The sequence below is a fragment of the Limulus polyphemus genome, unplaced genomic scaffold (assembly GCF_000517525.1).
Source record: "Limulus polyphemus unplaced genomic scaffold, Limulus_polyphemus-2.1.2 Scaffold3925, whole genome shotgun sequence".
In the NCBI taxonomy this organism is placed as follows: Eukaryota; Metazoa; Arthropoda; class Merostomata; order Xiphosura; family Limulidae; genus Limulus; species Limulus polyphemus.
In genome coordinates, this window is record NW_013669535.1 from 72,323 (window position 1) to 89,260 (window position 16,938).

Here is a 16,938-nt window from a genome sequence, read left to right on the forward strand (position 1 = left end):
AATATTTTTTCAATTTTGTAGTTTATACATTTTTTTATACTTTCAGTACATAGACTAACAACAGTGTTAGGTTATACTTTTGTTGCTAATCGACATGGCATAAGCCACTGTTGGAATGCATTGTTACCAAAATGCAATGGCTTTTCTATATATATTATAAGTTGTTATATAAGGAACCAGTTCTTTTTTATGTGTTTTTTTGGTAGTTTACCTCATTAAAAAGATGTGCATGCTACACACATGCGTGGATGAGATAAGTAATACCCAGGTGCACACACTCAGGGTCCACTTAGTATGGGTGCAAAATTTCAGGTTTCTAGGTTCTTTCCTCTTGGAGCTATGGCAGTCAAACACACATAGACACACCTGTTTATTATTATAAATGAAACTAATTATAAAGAATAATGCTGTAGAAGCATATATTATTGTAAGTCTTGAACACTGCAGTTCTTTAAAGTTGCCATTTGTGACCTCAAAATATGTATAAAATAGCTTTCCTATGTAACTGGCATTTGTGTTATGAGTGGTCTTCTGTCTCATATGTGGCAATAAAAATAATGGTTTTTTTGTGTATCTTATCACAACATCTATGTTGTATTAATGCTGAAAGACTAATAGTTTTTAATGCATCAATACCTAGTAGGCAAGTAACAGTATAGTTGCTTACATACATGTATCTTTATGTAGACCACTGAGGCTTGAGACGTGTTAGAAGTTTATTAACATCTACATAAGATTAATTTTGTTTTTCACTAAACTTAATTCAATTTACTTGAGCTTAATTTAGTTCAGACTGTCTGAAACAACACAGAATGCAAACAAGTTAATCTCATTTAAATGACTTACTTTGCCAAAAGCCCATTTTATTGAAATAATTATGTTTACCTACTTTTTCTCAGTTACCCTAGTGTTTAGATTTGATAACGACATTAAAACAGTGAAAAACTAAAGTGTAAAGACAACACTTACAAATAGTTCAAAGTTTTTAGCTGTATTTAAAAAGTTTTGGATAATGTTTTGATTTTGCTTGAAGTTTCAAAGTGATTTGGAAAAGACCACCTTATACTTTTTTTCATTTTGCATAAAGCTAGAATAGGTTTTTTTTACATTAAACTTAACTGGAAATTCCATGAAAAATAAGAACAAAAGAATTATTAGAAAACTCATACTACTGGTCTCTTATAATTGTTCTGTTCCATATGCTGGAATCTTAGTTTTGTTTTTCATTAATTCTGAAAATCTTCCAAATGATATTCAGTAAAAATAAACAACAATTTAAAATTAACTCCTTCTGCTTTTTTATTTTGTGAAATCAGTTTCTTTAGAAAAGTTATTTTGATGTATGTTTGTATTCGTATGAGATTTAATGAGTTCTGATCCTATCTGATCAACTTGCATATTGAACCTCTTGAATCTTTTGTGCAGGAAGGATAGGGTGCTATAAAATATGCACTATAGTTTGTACATAACAAAAGCAATAACGATCTTTAGTAGCACCCAAATTTAGAATACTTAACACTTATTTTTAGGAAGTATTACAAAATGTTCTTAACAAAGTATTATTCTTGGTAATTTTACTTTAATTAGAATTTTTAATAGATTTCTTCTTTTGTTTTATGTTTATATAGCTTTTATCATTATCTGTAAAAACTTTAACAATTTATTTATTTACTTATTTCGGTTTTCTTTGGACGAGTCCTAATATTTTATTTTTTTCAAGTTTGTTTTTCACTTAATCAGGATTTGAGTAGTTTGAATTTGTTAGCTTTCCACTTTATCTACACTGTTTTTTTGTCATTCTTTTCATTGTTCCAGTTGCCATCACTCATTCACATTTTTTTTTAGTTTGTTAACACACACACACACACACACTGATCATGTGGATTTCTCTTCAAGCAAAATCCTGTCTTTTCTATTATCTTCCACCTAACTGGACTACTGTCTTAAAACTTGAGAGAGATACCATCCATATGTTAAACCAGCTTAAACCTTGTGATTCTCAGTATCATTTCTTCATTTTCAGAATTTTGTCATTATTTGGTAAGTCACAGGTATCTAAACACGAGTCCAGCTCTATGCCTTATGCTGTTATTGTCCACCAGTCTTTTTTCCAATTATTTCAATGTAATTTTTAATTGTTTGGTTAGGAAGATACTAATTTTAGATGGTTTTGATAAAAAAACATTGGGGAAGTTTTATCCCCTGTACATGTGTATGGATCTTCTTATAAGCACAGTTTAGCCAATTTTTTTACTTTTTATTTTCTATTACAGTAGTGCCCAAATCTTGGTTCTGGTTGAGGTTACCCTATTAAATGCTCATGTTGGAGGTAATTGTTGTGATTTATTTAGCACAATATGCTTTGGACATCCTTCTGTTATATGTTTATAATAAAATATTCCAGCTCTGCCTCTAACTTTTTTTTATGGTATGGCTCTTACCCAATCCTTATTACTTGTGGTTGTTGTTATTTGTATTTGAAAAGAAGTAAATTATTGCTAGATTCTTAGCTACAAATTTAAATTGTCTGAGACTTTTTTAAAAAGGTTGCCCATTTCATACTGGTTGGCAATCCATCTGCCAACCAAAACGGAACTGAAGTATAGTGCATTTGAAGTCCCCATTGTCATCATCAGTAACTGCTTTTGTTAAACCTCTTTTACACATGATCATGTGTAAATTGTTGTCATATTCTTCCATAATCCAAATGAGTATTGTTCTCCATACTCTAACTTTGAGATCTGTTCTTAAAGTATATTAGATGGTATTATACAGCTGAGTGTATCTAGAGGTAAGATTAGAATTATACATGATTTTACTTTTTAAAATGAAACCACAACAAAAATGCTTAAATTTAATAAATGTGAATCCCCCCCCCCCCTCCCGTCTGGCTACATCTGACAGTAGTGTTAGGAATTATGTTTTTAATTTTGCTGCACATTATATGACCTAGCTATACATTTACTTAAAGACAACATTTTGTCATTTAATAAAGAGATTGTGCTCTTGTAATATAATAGTTTCTCATAAGCTCAGCTATTAAGTCCATGGTGTTTAGGAGTACAGCTGGTTACTGTTATTATAAAAATGAAACATAAAAAAAACATTCAGAATCTGTTTTATTTTATAATTGTATAATTCATATATTGTTGTGAAAATGTGAGAAATATTACTAGCAAAGTGTCTTGGGAAAAAATTACTCTGTAATAGTAGCTGCCAAATTAGACTTAATATTTATTTCTTTGAGATGATATGTTGGTGTGATTATTGAATTAAAGTATTATTGGAAATATCACATTGTCATTTTTTAAATGAGAAGTGTTTTACTCTATGATCTACATTCACTGTATTAACAACAGGTAGAATGATGTAATTACACTAGATCAGTTGGTAAAAAATTAGCAGGCACTTTAGCCAAACATGTTAATTATAAGATGATGTGCATCTTTTCTTCACCAATGAATGTGTGAATAAGAAACTTTGAACTGTTTATTGTATTTTTTGTTTTTACTAGTTTCTCATTAAGTAGAGTGCATATGTTTCTAATCTCATCACTTCATTGATGGAAACCTTGAGTATTTTATTTAGTTTCATTCAACATAATGTTTTTAGATGATACTGCTTGTCCTATCGTGTTTGGATTGACTAAGAATTTGCATGTCCTATGCAAGTTAGTCACATGTAAGTATTATCTTCTGTTTCATACTTATTTTGAATAAATCTTTAATCTTATGAAATAATTGTTGTATGTGTTTTTTGTTTTTTTTTTATTCATCTTTATTTTATGACTTCATGACTAATGATACTATAAAAAGTTTAAGACAAATGTGACATGGTTTAGTGTAGTGTATTATTTGGATTATGTTACATCACCTTGTATATAAATGTATGCTTACCCTATAATATATTTTTTCAAGTTAAAATTTGATGTTAATAACATGTTTATGTACAGTTTTGACAAATGTCAAATCAACTTTGCATATTTTCTGGATTAGAAAAGTGTGAATTATAATTGTATACATTGGAGAATGCTTTTATTAGATTTTAGTTAAATGTAAATTAATCCTACGTGCATAGGTGCAGGTTTAAATGTGCATTCTATGACCTTTTACAGAATGTCATTCAACATGGTATTATATATTTGAAGTCAGAGTTATCAACTATTCATTTTACCCTACATTACTGATTTAGTGACAGTTCTTGGTAAGGTAGAGTAAACAACAGATACAATATACAGGAATACTGAACAAAACTGTAGATATGCATCTTAGAGTTTGTAGAGGTTACGCAAATGTAATATACAAACTGTATGATGGACAAAAGTACTTTTATTCTTTACATGAACATCACCTTGCACTCTGACCTATCAGAGTTCTTAGTAAAAAAATCCTAACTAATGTTAGGCCTAAGTTCAATAATGAGATAAATTTTCGCTTTTGACATTAGCTTAGATAGAACTAAATTATACTGTAATTAATACTATTTATAAATAAATTTATAATGTTATTCTAGGACTTTGCATCAGACCTTTTTGAAAACTTCACGCTTTTAATGTTATTGTACTAAATGGTTGATAAAGAATATATACATCCACCATTTTTTTGTTATTCCTTCATTCATAGATCAGTTGTAGTGATTTGTTGCTTGAATTTTCCAGCTCTCTGGTGCAGGCAAGCACTTGCACTGTTTTTCTGGGTAAAATTCTTGCTGTGCATCCTTAAAAGGCATACTGACAGCAAAATTCTAGTATGACAAAATTTTGGTATCTGTGATTAGAATTATCTTCTATTATTCTAGTAATCCTCAGTTTTTGTCTGTCATGATAACGTGCACCATAACAGACACATGAACAAATGTATTATATAGATAGATGATGCATATTAAAGCCAAAATATTATTAACCATTTTAACTACTGTGCAAATTCAGAGTAGCATCCTCTGCTGTTAAGAAGTTCGTGAGTAATCTCAAACTATGAAGTTAATGTAATCTTTAAAAGTCAGAGAGCATGATACTCAATATAATCTACCCCACAGTGATAAAAAGCTCATAATAGAGTCCACAATTTGTTTATATGATACACAGTTACAGCCAGTCATTCCGCAGAAGTAGCAAATGCTTTCAACTTTGCATAAGTTGCAGCTAAGCATAATTTTGAGATAGTAAACAACATTGTGCAAGTATTGCTTGTAGCACAATAAGTTAAAGATAAACTTTTTATTTTTTACTATTGTGATATATTTTTATCTAAAATACATGTATATAAGGTACATAAATTAATTTTTGGACAACCTACATAAAACAAACTAGGTTTGCAAAGCTCTGCACCTAAGTGCAAAAGGCCTCAAGGCTAAAGTAAGTGTTGACGTTCTTGTTTTTTTTATGTATATCTTTTAATTGTTATGTATTGTTTAACAAAAGTAACTAATATGTAAAAATAAAAAGATATTAGATTAGACAAGAAAACTTAAATGAAAAAAAAATTTATTGTGACCTCTCTTCAAAGAACACATGTTGGCTGCCATTGCATGATGTAACTTAATAATTTGTTTATGCTAAGCTCTTGCCGTGTGAAATGGTGTACCTTTGCTACTCTAGTTAGACGTACTTCAAACAGTAAAACAATAACATTAAATTAAATTGTTTTGAAAAGGTTTGAGACCTGAACCTGTTAGGATAAATAATTATAATTGTCTACTACAATCTGTACTCATTCTAGGAAAAAATAAAGAATTTGACTTTATTTCATATTTTTTAACTTTTCATTTTACTCCATGTTGATGATTTCACTACAGTTACTGTTAGGGTAGAGAAGATAAGATATAAAGTATAAAGTTTGAAATCAAATTTGATATTCATTTATGAGGACCTAGAGGTTTGGGAAATGAAGTGTAAAAACTCTAAGATGAAGAGATGTATATTTTTTTATTCTTTGCATGAAAATCACCTTTCACTCAGACAGTAAAAAATTTGTAAGTTCACAGAAAAATCTCCAATGATTCAGGATAATTTGATGATGCTGATTTCAAAAATGTAGTCGGAATTCGTCCATCACCTAGATTTTGAGTTATTGTAAATCTCAATATTTTATCTGCACTATGTGAAATACCATGCAATCAACTTAGTTGGTCACTTCACCTCACTCTGTACACAATCAAAACAAAGTCCGATCTTCCTCACATCATACCTGTGATATAATCAAATTCTGTAAAACTTTATTTTTAAAATCTTTTAAATTCTAGTTCTGTAAACATAAATTCTTTTATATTTTTTAGAAAATAATTTGAAATGTTGGCTGCCTCCAGTTTAAGTAAAGTCCAAAAGTGTAAAAATCACCCATACAGTTTCACAAAGTAAAAACATCACACACAAGGTAAAGATAGCTTACTACCACCATTTTGGATGTAAAATTGGTGACCAAGAAAACATTGGGCTCCACATATGCATATGTGTTATATAGTTTGCACATCTGGCTTAACACAATGGCTGAACTAGAAGAGATAAAGTATGCCATTTGCAGTTCCCATGATATGGCATGAGTCCAAAGATCATCTAACTGACTGTTATTTTTGCATGAGTAATGTTTCTGGATATTCAGGCAAAACTAAACATTATCTCAAATATCCAGATATTGCATATGCAATGAAACTAGTACCTCATGGGGATGGTCTTCCAGTGCCACATCCACCAGCAAATTGGGAAATAGAAGAGTTATCCTGCAAAAAAGACAATGAATCATCTTCATCTAGTCATTCTGTTCCTGTGGCACATGAACATAAACTGCCTCATTTGATTACACAAGTAGAGCTAAGTAATCTGATTCATGATTTGTCTCTATCAAAGCAGTATGGGAAACTTTTTGGCTCTCATTTACAATAATGGAATTTATTAGCTCCACAAACAGAGTTTCAATTTATTGAAGTCGGCATCAAAGTCTTGCTTCTCACTACGGCATGCAAGATTCGTTGTGTTTCTGTACAAATGTTGATGTACTAATAGAAGAATTAGATACTGAACATCATTCTCAAGAATGGAAAACTTTTATCAACTCATTGTCATAAGAAACTTATCAAAGCATGCAGATTATACATTCTTAAATGCAATTTTTAATGAATAAATACAAAGAAAAAGTTGCTATTTTCAGGATATATATAAGAATATTTTAAATATATCTATCATAACTCCAAAACTAGAGGTGATCAGTAATTTTCAACATGATGTTTAGAATCAGCATCGTCAAATTACTCAGAAACAGTTGCATTTTTTCTAGTAGCAAAGAAAAAATATTTTTTTATTCCCCAGTGTAATTGAACTTGCATATACCTTAAATGAAATCTTGCAGTTAATATAAACATTGCAAAATATTTTTTGCTATTATTATTGTGAATATTAGAAACCACTTTTAATTTGTTTAACCTAAATTTATAATTTTTTTATTATGTGTTATGTTCTACATTTGATTTGGTTTTAGTGGGATGCTGTTATGGAAAGGAATGTTGGTGTTTCACAAGTCGTGGTATGTGCTCTGTTGGCCAGGATGAGATAGTTGTTATTCTAGAAAAACATTCCAGTGACCAGATGGTACCAAAAGACATTTTCCGTCTCTTCACTACTGTTTATGATAATGCTTCTAGTGGTAAGTAAATATATCTTGCAATGTGCACATTCTTTCTGTATCATAGGATATTAACTTAACACTAATTTTTACCCCTGGGTTACTGTTTAACAATAACACTATTGTTGAATTTTTACTCATTTTAAAAGCATCTGAACTTTGGATGTTTTTCAGTCCATTATTCATGGTGTGGCTACTAAACTACAAGCAGAGTATCGTAGAAATTTAAGCCACATATAATTTTTCATTAACTGACAAAGTTAATGCTGGTAAATGTGCAAAGTAACTTAGAAATATATGATTGCAAGCATCTACTTAATGATGGCTACTATAGATTTCTAGATTAATTAATGACAGCAGCCAGTTTTCATTACAACTTCATAAATTTCTAGATTACGTAATGATAACAACCAGTTTACATCATAACTCCATAGATTTCTATATTACATAGTGATAACCAGTTTTAATTATAATTCCATAGATCTCTAGATTAATGAATGATAGAAACCAATTTTCATCATAACACCTTAGTTTTCTAGATCTATGACTATACTTGTTCAAATTTTACCACATTTGTAATTAAAGTAATAATTTTTCAGGAAGAAACATTCAAACTGTAACTAACTAAATAAAACATGTACTAGCATAGAAACATTTTAGAAAGAAGTCTTAACACTGTTGATCTGAAGCTTGCTTAAGTCAGCTGGTGCTTAAAAACATAATAGCTATCAAATATACTTGTATGTTCAATATTCAAGCATATTTTTTGTACACATAGATCAGAATGATTGCAAGAAAACTTTAATTGTATAAATTCTACATCAATTTTCACGTTCACAATCGACCAAATTCGATATTTGCCTTGTATCATTTTCCACTAAAATTTTGATTGAATTATTTGTAGTGTATACCATCGATTTCAACTGACATGAAACTACTTTGTTTATTTATTAAATTTTATAAATATATAGAAAGATCATGTTCAAATGTTAGGTTCAAAATGGAGATGAATCTGGCTTTATAAAGAAACTTATACTAGTAACATTGCTCCCTGCTTGTAACACTTTCACTTGTATCACAGATTCAAATATATTGTGTCTTCCTTCGTCTCCCTACTTTCTACATTGGACTTGCCCAGTAAAGAACCTTTTGCTAGTTCAGTCTTTAGTGTGCAAGATTTACAGATGTAGAATGGTTCTGTATTATTATATTATTTTTTTCATGGGTAATGTGGAATAAAAATGAGAGAAATTTGTACACCATTAAAGAAAAACTAAATTATTGAAATAATAAAAAAGTGGGGTTTCAAAAATGCAAATTAAAAGGAAATTGGAGTATCCTTAATGGTATGATATGTGGATGGATAGTAGAAAAAGGAAGGCTACATTTGTTCTTGGACAAATTGGACAAGACTTTTAAAGAAATGATTCAACTAAGTACATTCCATGTAATGACCTTATATTGATGTCAGTACATATTTGTTTTTTGTAGCAATTAAAGAAAATTTTAAAAGTTGTATATACATACTGTATTTGGTAATATGACTATTTCCTTGGTTATACTGTGGGTTGCTGTGCTTCCCCCGAAACCTGTGTTGTAACTGAGCAGCACTGTTTAAGAAAACAAACATAATAAATTTAGTACTGTCATCGTACATCCTGCTTTAAAATTTCAATACTCACTAGTTTTAAAATAAGACTTGTCCAGTTACACTGTAGTGTGAGAAATAGCATAGTTACTTGTGGTGATTACATCTACTACTTGTTTTTGTGCATGTTCCAGTGTATTAGAGTTAAGTGTGTTAGATACTGCACCCTGACTACTATCTAATTAGATACATACGTATCTGAACAAAATATCTGACCTTTATACTTGGTGGTAGTATCAAATTATATATCTTTCTACAGGTACCACAGTCTCTGACTTGGGACATGTATTATTCCCTGAAGGAATGCTGGGAAGCCGTGATCATAGTGGTTTCTTGTTTGTTAGGCCTACATTCCAATGTTTAGGAAAATTAGTGCTTCCATCTCCTCCTTTCCTTGTGGCAGTTCTTATACAGAAATGGGAAGTTCCATGGGCAAAGGTTTTCCCTCTTCGCTTGATGCTGAGACTCGGATATGAATATCGTTGTATGTTAATAATTTCAAGTCTTTTAGGGTAACATAATCCTTATTTTTGACTAAATAGCAAGTACATACTTCAATACATTGCTTTTTTGTTTTATTATTATTATTTATAGTACTTAAAAACTACTGTTTGTCTAGAAGTTCCCAATCTTGTGTGATAACTGTTCTGCATAACTTGCAAAGACTAATCCTCAGTTTATAATATTAAAAGAGAGGATTTGTTGTCAGGATTAGTTTGTAATATTTCTCTGTAACTAGATAAAACTAATGAAAAACAAAAATGCACTCCAAACAACTTTTGGTGTTTTTTTTTGTGTTCATGTTTTGTGTAAGATTTATTTCTTTATTTAGCAGAAGCTGACCAAAGTATTAAACTTTTTTAAGATGTATGTATTTTCAATTGTGAAAGCTGATTAGTTAATTTTTCTAAAGCATGTATTTTTATACAATTACCATCTAGTTATTGCAGGAGTATCATGACTACAGTATTCCAACATAAGAATCTTCCTGAATCTTTACATAAAAAAACTTAACATGTAAACAATATGATAAGGTCATTTCTCATAAAGGAGAATACTCCAAACACAGTTAAATTAAAACTTCTCACTAGTGTGGAAAGAATCAGTAATGTCGTTAATTACAATAATTCTGTATCTCTCAACTAGTTCATTGCAATTCGTTTCTAAAAAGAAAACATAACTTAGTTAGTACTAATTATTCTTCCAACATGTCCTCAAGGAATTTTTGAGTAAACCTAGTAAATGGTACTGATTTGTTGGAGCAAAGTTTTTTCACACACAGAAACTGTGTATATGAAATTACCTATTTTTGTCAGTGTTCACTATTTGATGACTGGGACAAGAAATTCACAAGTTTAATAACATGTATATATTTTGTCATTCTTTCCATTTTGTGGGCTAATCCTTCCATGCCATTACAAAATGTAAATTTCAATACTATGGAAATGCTTCATTGATCCCTGTTGACAACTGAATGAGCTACAGTGAGAGTACTTATCATTCTTTAGAATTCCCATAAACTTGTACCAAGGGCATGTCATTAGGGTTCTGCTTGAATGAACATACTGATCAAACTTAGGGTCTGAAATAACTGTCATGGTACCCCATGCAGTGTCTTAACTATATAGAAAGAAGCTTGCATATGGTACCGGTATATGCTAGAAGAAATAAATTTAATAGCACTCCACAAATAAACCTTGATAAAAACAGCGTTTAACACTATAGGTATTTGAAGAACTTGTAGAATTTTGCCACAATTTAATTCTTTGTATTGTTAGCTGACACTAGGCAGCTGGTACATAATTGAATAGAGTTGTTTAAACATTTGTTTAATAACAAGTAAAAGCTTGGAATGGTATATTCTTTCATTGGGGTGTGTCTGTTCATTGGGATTTGATAGATCAAAACTTGACAAATCAAAAGTTATTTCCAAAGAAACTTTATGGGAGTGTATTAGAGACATTTGGAGGAAAATCCCAAAGGCCACTTTGATTATATATGTTGCAACAATGCCTGAAAGACTGTCTGCAGTTATTAAAGCAAAAGGGGGACACAAAATATTAACTGTTTGCTGAACTCAAGCATTTCTACTGAGTTTCTGTTGTACTAAATATGAAGATTAATAAAAATGTTCATGTATCACCTGTAATTTACCTTCCATTGTCAGTTTCATTCATTTGTTTATTTATTATAATTATTTTGAATTTTTAGCTTAGTATTTGAATTTAGGACTAACTTAAATCTCCTAAGCTGACTGAACCTCGTGAGATATTATTAGGACCATTGTTAAAAATATTGTCAATGGTGAGGATATTCAGTGATGATTTGGAGCATTCTTAACACCATAAGGTTTTGTTTTATGACCTTGAATATACATAGGTAGAACAGTATAGTAAATTATCTATATTAGTTGGTAGGTTAAGTTTTATTATTTGCTTTTTAACTTACTTATGATATGAATTTTTGAAATAATTATTTGTGGGATATTAGATTTATTTCTGTACAACATTTAAGGTACAAATACATTCAAATTGCAAATAAATCCATTAAAAAAATTCAGTTTTTGATACTAGCTCCTGATGTTTTATTAATGTTAGGTTTTAATTCTTTGATTCTTCGTGCTTCCAGATTGTTTCTTTTGTTTAGATTTTTTCTCCTATATTCAGTACTTTAAAATTTTTGAAGTTAATTTTTTGTTGTTTTTTTTCAGTCGTATGTTCATTTACATTTGACTCTTCATTTGTCAAGTTTCTTACATCTGGTTGAGATATGTTGATGATGTGACATTAAAGAAAAAAAAATGTTTTTGAACACATTAACAAACAACATAAAATTCATGATACATAAACAGGAAAATGGTTGTATGAATTCCTAAATGTAAACATGAAACTCTCAGTTTAAACATTCATCAGAAGAAGACTCACAATGGAACTGATATAAACTGTTTTTTTCATTTGTGTTAAAAATTAAAAACAGGAACATTAAAAGATGTATAATAACAGCATTGTGTACCAATGAAAACTTTAAAAAATGAAATTAAAAACAACAGGGTACACAAAAAATGAGTGCACTATAAGCATAATTGATGACATAACCAACAAGAAATAAATGTGTTTAAGAACAACAAGATAACAAACCAAAACACCCAAGAAGAGCAAGAGAAGAAAGGTATTTATGGATCAATTCCATTTGTAGGTGTTATTAGTGAATAATTAATTATATTATGGTACGAATTAAGTAAAAAACACAAATATGAAAACAAAAATTGTAACTAAACCAGGAACTAATATTAAAAGTTTTCTACTGAAGTTATATAATAAGGAAAAATGTGGCAATGGTACGGTGTATAAAATAGAATGTTTAGACTACAGAAGTTTCTATATATAAGAAACAGACAGGAAAATAATGACCAGAAGTAAGGAACATGAAAAACAAGAACAGTCGAACATAAATGAACATATGACTGAAAAACAACACAAAATAAACTTCAAAAATATTAAAGTACTGAATACAGAGAAAAAAATATGAAAGCACTAAAAATCTAAGAATTAAATCCTAGCATTTATAAACCATCGGGAGTATCATTATATTTGTGTTAAGCTAATTACTTCTAAAAACAGTGTTTTGATTTTGAGGTAAATCTTCACCTATTGGCTAATGTTCCTTCATGCACATAGTAAATGTGTTAGCAATGTTTCTACAGCATTGCCACTAGATTACACTAAACTGGATTTTAAAAAATGTGTATTATTAAAGAATCAACAGGTTTATGTTAATTTGTTAATTTCTTAAACTCTTCCAGATAATAAGAAAAAACTTGTTTTTAAAACCCCACAATGTATTTTTTATGTTGTTTACAAATATATATGGGTTCTCTCCATATAAATTTCTAATTTCAGGTGAGGATAATATGTAATGATAATATTCTTTGATTCTGATCCTCTGATCAAGTTGTGAAACATAATCTATTGTATTTTGAAATATGCTGAGATTCTGTCTTTGTCAAACACTAAGTTACTGAGAAGAGCACAAAAAGCAAAAAATGATAAGGTTCTCTGAAAGTAAAGCTATTTAAGTTAATGTAACTTTCTTTCATTTTTATATACATCAAATATCAGGTGTTGCTAATTAGTAAAGTTTTTTATGAGCAAACAAAAAAAAAAATGTAGGAATTAACATTCAGTAAAGTTGTGTCAGATTACCAAAGCTTAATTTACCCCACTTTAGAAATTCAATTCTTATATAACCCTAAGCATTTTGTCACTTTATGATGTTTGTGCTACTTTTCATGGAGAGTAATAATTAATATGTCTCATAAATTGTATAGTTTTGTCACTTTCTGGTGGTAAATTTTTCAGTAAAAAAAAAATATTTTTTGTGTTTAGTGAGGAAACTACTGAACTGAATAATTAATTGAAAATATAATAACAGCAACTTTACAATAGGCAAGATCTTATTTTCATAATTACAACATTTTAGCCAATAGTATAGATCCATTGTCAGGTAAGAGTTGCATTAAAAATAATAATAATGTAACTCTTACATGATGATGCCTTGATACATTGTACTATAATAAAAAATATCTTGACTACTGTAAAAGTTGCTATTATTTTATTTTGAATTGAAGAATTAATTTTATTTACAGGTTTGTATGTTTGTTTGCTTTCAATTTCTCTTTTGGTTCTGAACTTCCTTCACTATTTTATATCATTCAGCTTGGCTGTATGGAATACTGGAAGAAGAATTTCCATCTGCTCTACAAATTCCTCAGTGATAGCTGTTTATTTGCAGTTTCTATATTTTCCAACTTATTATTCCTCTTATAAATGTTATATGATTGTATTAAGTTCAACCCATACTACATTAATTTTCAAGATAACTAATGAAGAGGTGAGGAATTTTATGGTTTTTCTTTTTGTCAGATATTTGAGCACATGCTCAGTATCAGCTATAAATTCAGTAGAATAGTTTTGGAGAAGTGCGTGTTCATTGTATTAGCAAATCTTTGTCAATGATATACTTGGTTTCTTGATATATCAAGTCAGTTTTTGGACCCACACCTTTTCACAAGATGGTGTCTGATGTACATTGACTCATTCGATACATATAGGGTTAATAATTGCATCACACCGTTAGTTTCAGAATAAATGTGTATTGTTGATAATGTTATTTGGAGATTCTTCATGTCATCTATGTGAAAAAATGATATAATAAAGAAAAAAATATGTATTAGTGCATAAAAAATGGTCTGTGAAGTTAAATAACTAAATCTAAGTAGCTAAAGCTTATCAGGCATCATTATTTTAAAATATGGTATTACTTATGCCAGTATATGATGTAATTGAAAACTCCTTCAAATTAGATATGCAAAACAGGATGATATATATCAGAATATAAAAGAATGAAACACTGTATGAAAAGTCTTCTAGCATAAGATGATGAATGAATGCAGTAATTTAATGTAAAAATTTTTTTCAGATTATCCTTGTCCTCTTATCAGTGTTCGTTTTCGCAAGTCAGTTTATGGAGAAGTAGGCAACACCATAATGAATGTTTTGGCAGTAAGTTTACTATAGAATAAATTAAATATGATATAAAAAAAAGCTATTGTAGGGAAGTAAGTACAATGAATCATCATGGTAAGGCTACTAGGAATGATATTGAACAAAAAGCCTGAAAATGCAGCAAATTCACTACATTCTATAGCTTATATTGGACCAAATGTTAGTAGTTATCAGAATCCTTAAGTATGAAGATTCAGCATATTTTATATTGTAAAACAAATTTATGATTTTCCTGCTGTTGTATTACACGTGGCATTAAAAGCCTGATCATTTAGAAATTATTATGCCATTTTCCACAGTAAGTGGGAGTATAGCGATAATAGCATTTGACATCTAAGGACTGTGTACAGAGGATACATCTGTTAGACTGTATAGCTCCACTGCTATGTGGGACCTCTTTATACAGATTACTTTTGTGTGTTTTACAATTTTTACTCGCCAATTTACACCTAAGTTTTATTATTCTTTTCTGTGGGTATGACCTCCATTAGTTTTTGGTTTAGTTGCCACATTTAATCCTAGAATGCCAGTGTGGTTTCACTGTGATCCAATACAAGTTAAACCTGTATACTAAACTAACCATGCTGGCATTCTAGGGTTACAAAATTATTTAATTAAAGGTTGGGAAATGCTGTTGTATTATACTCTCTTTTCTTTAGGTGTTACAACAAATAACTGCTGATTTTCCTCTGTTTGTGCATTTATTTACATATGAAGGTAATTTCTTCTAGTATTAGAGTGTATCATGAATAGGAAAATTGGTTAATTACATTATAGAGGTGGTACAAGTTTAAAATAGGTAAAGGTAATCTCTTGTCTCTGCACAGGATTTTCGAAACTATCAGTACAAGTTATCTACAGTTCCTGGGATGCATGCTGAAGTCAAAGACAAAAAAACTTGTATCTACATCCCACAAAACCACTATGACCAGGTATTAATAGAATATTTGAATCCAAAATATCTGTTTTCTCAGGAAAAAACTTGTGTCTAACACTGCATCATTCTTTAGATACAAGATATAAAAAGTGTTTAAACATTTCTTGCCTTACACTGTTGGAGTTGTATTGGTTATATTTAAGTTAAAGAAAAACAATTCAACTTCAACAAAAACAAGCATAAAAGTTTTGTCATGATACAATAAAATTGTTTGTTTATAGATATGAGTTTCACTGAAAGAAAAACCTGAAACTTTGGAATGCTGAATGTGCCCAAGTGTTGTTGGAACAATGTTTTGTGTAAACCAGTCTTGCATGTATTACAAATTTTCCCATGTGGAATCAATATATATATTTAAATTAAAACTTCCTCTCTCCAGTATTTGTATACAATGTATCTAAAACTAAACTATTTTGTTTGCTTTATTTCTTTATTTACTGTTCTATGTTTTAAGAAAAATAAGTTTAAGAACTTATTTCAAAATAGCAATAATATATATACATATAAAATGTATAATAATTGAAATGTGATTGTATTTTACAATATACTAATCTACTAAAACACAGCCAAGACAGGTCACTTTGTATAGACCAAAGGTTAGTTTTATGTTATTTGATGTGGTAACATGAGTGCACATGAGCCGCATCATTGTAACTTCTGTATTGTTAGCCAGGCATGGCTGAAAGGTCAATATAATAAAAATAATAAATATATATAAATGTATAATGTTATGAGATTTAAGCTATTTAGTCTAAACATTTATGTTTTTGTGTTATAATATGTGTTAATTCTAGAATGAAAGAGGCATAATTTATATTTATTTCCTAATTTTTTATGGTGGTTGCGAGATCAGTCAAATCTACTGAATCTTACAGAGATTAATTACTGAAAATAACAGATGAAATATAAAGTTTTTTCTTAAGAAACATTTGATAATTATCTGGACATTATAAAGATTTTGCATGTGAAATTTATATTTTGCGTATTAAAGCATTGTAATGTTTTACTAATAATCTGCCAAATTTCATTAACATTCACTTAGTAATTTAAAAGTTATAGCATGAAAACTATGACAAGCACAAAATGGTTACAAGGTCAGTCCCAGGGTCCGAGCCCGTGCTGAAAGAGTTAAGGGAAAGCTTGATAAGTATATGAATGATAAGCCTTGCTTTAAAG

The 16,938-nt window shown here is 29.6% G+C and overlaps 1 protein-coding gene across 1 annotated transcript in view; it reads left to right on the forward strand.

Annotated features, from left to right (window-relative positions):
* Positions 1–16,938, forward strand: part of LOC106470289 (zinc finger FYVE domain-containing protein 9-like) — a 59,262-nt gene that overhangs the window by 28,253 nt on the left and 14,071 nt on the right. Inside the window, exons 9-13 of the mRNA XM_022398897.1 lie at positions 3,613–3,681; positions 7,470–7,634; positions 9,521–9,745; positions 14,740–14,822; positions 15,653–15,757. Of these exons, the coding sequence (XP_022254605.1) occupies positions 3,613–3,681; positions 7,470–7,634; positions 9,521–9,745; positions 14,740–14,822; positions 15,653–15,757 (647 nt within the window). The remainder of the gene's footprint in view (positions 1–3,612; positions 3,682–7,469; positions 7,635–9,520; positions 9,746–14,739; positions 14,823–15,652; positions 15,758–16,938) is intronic.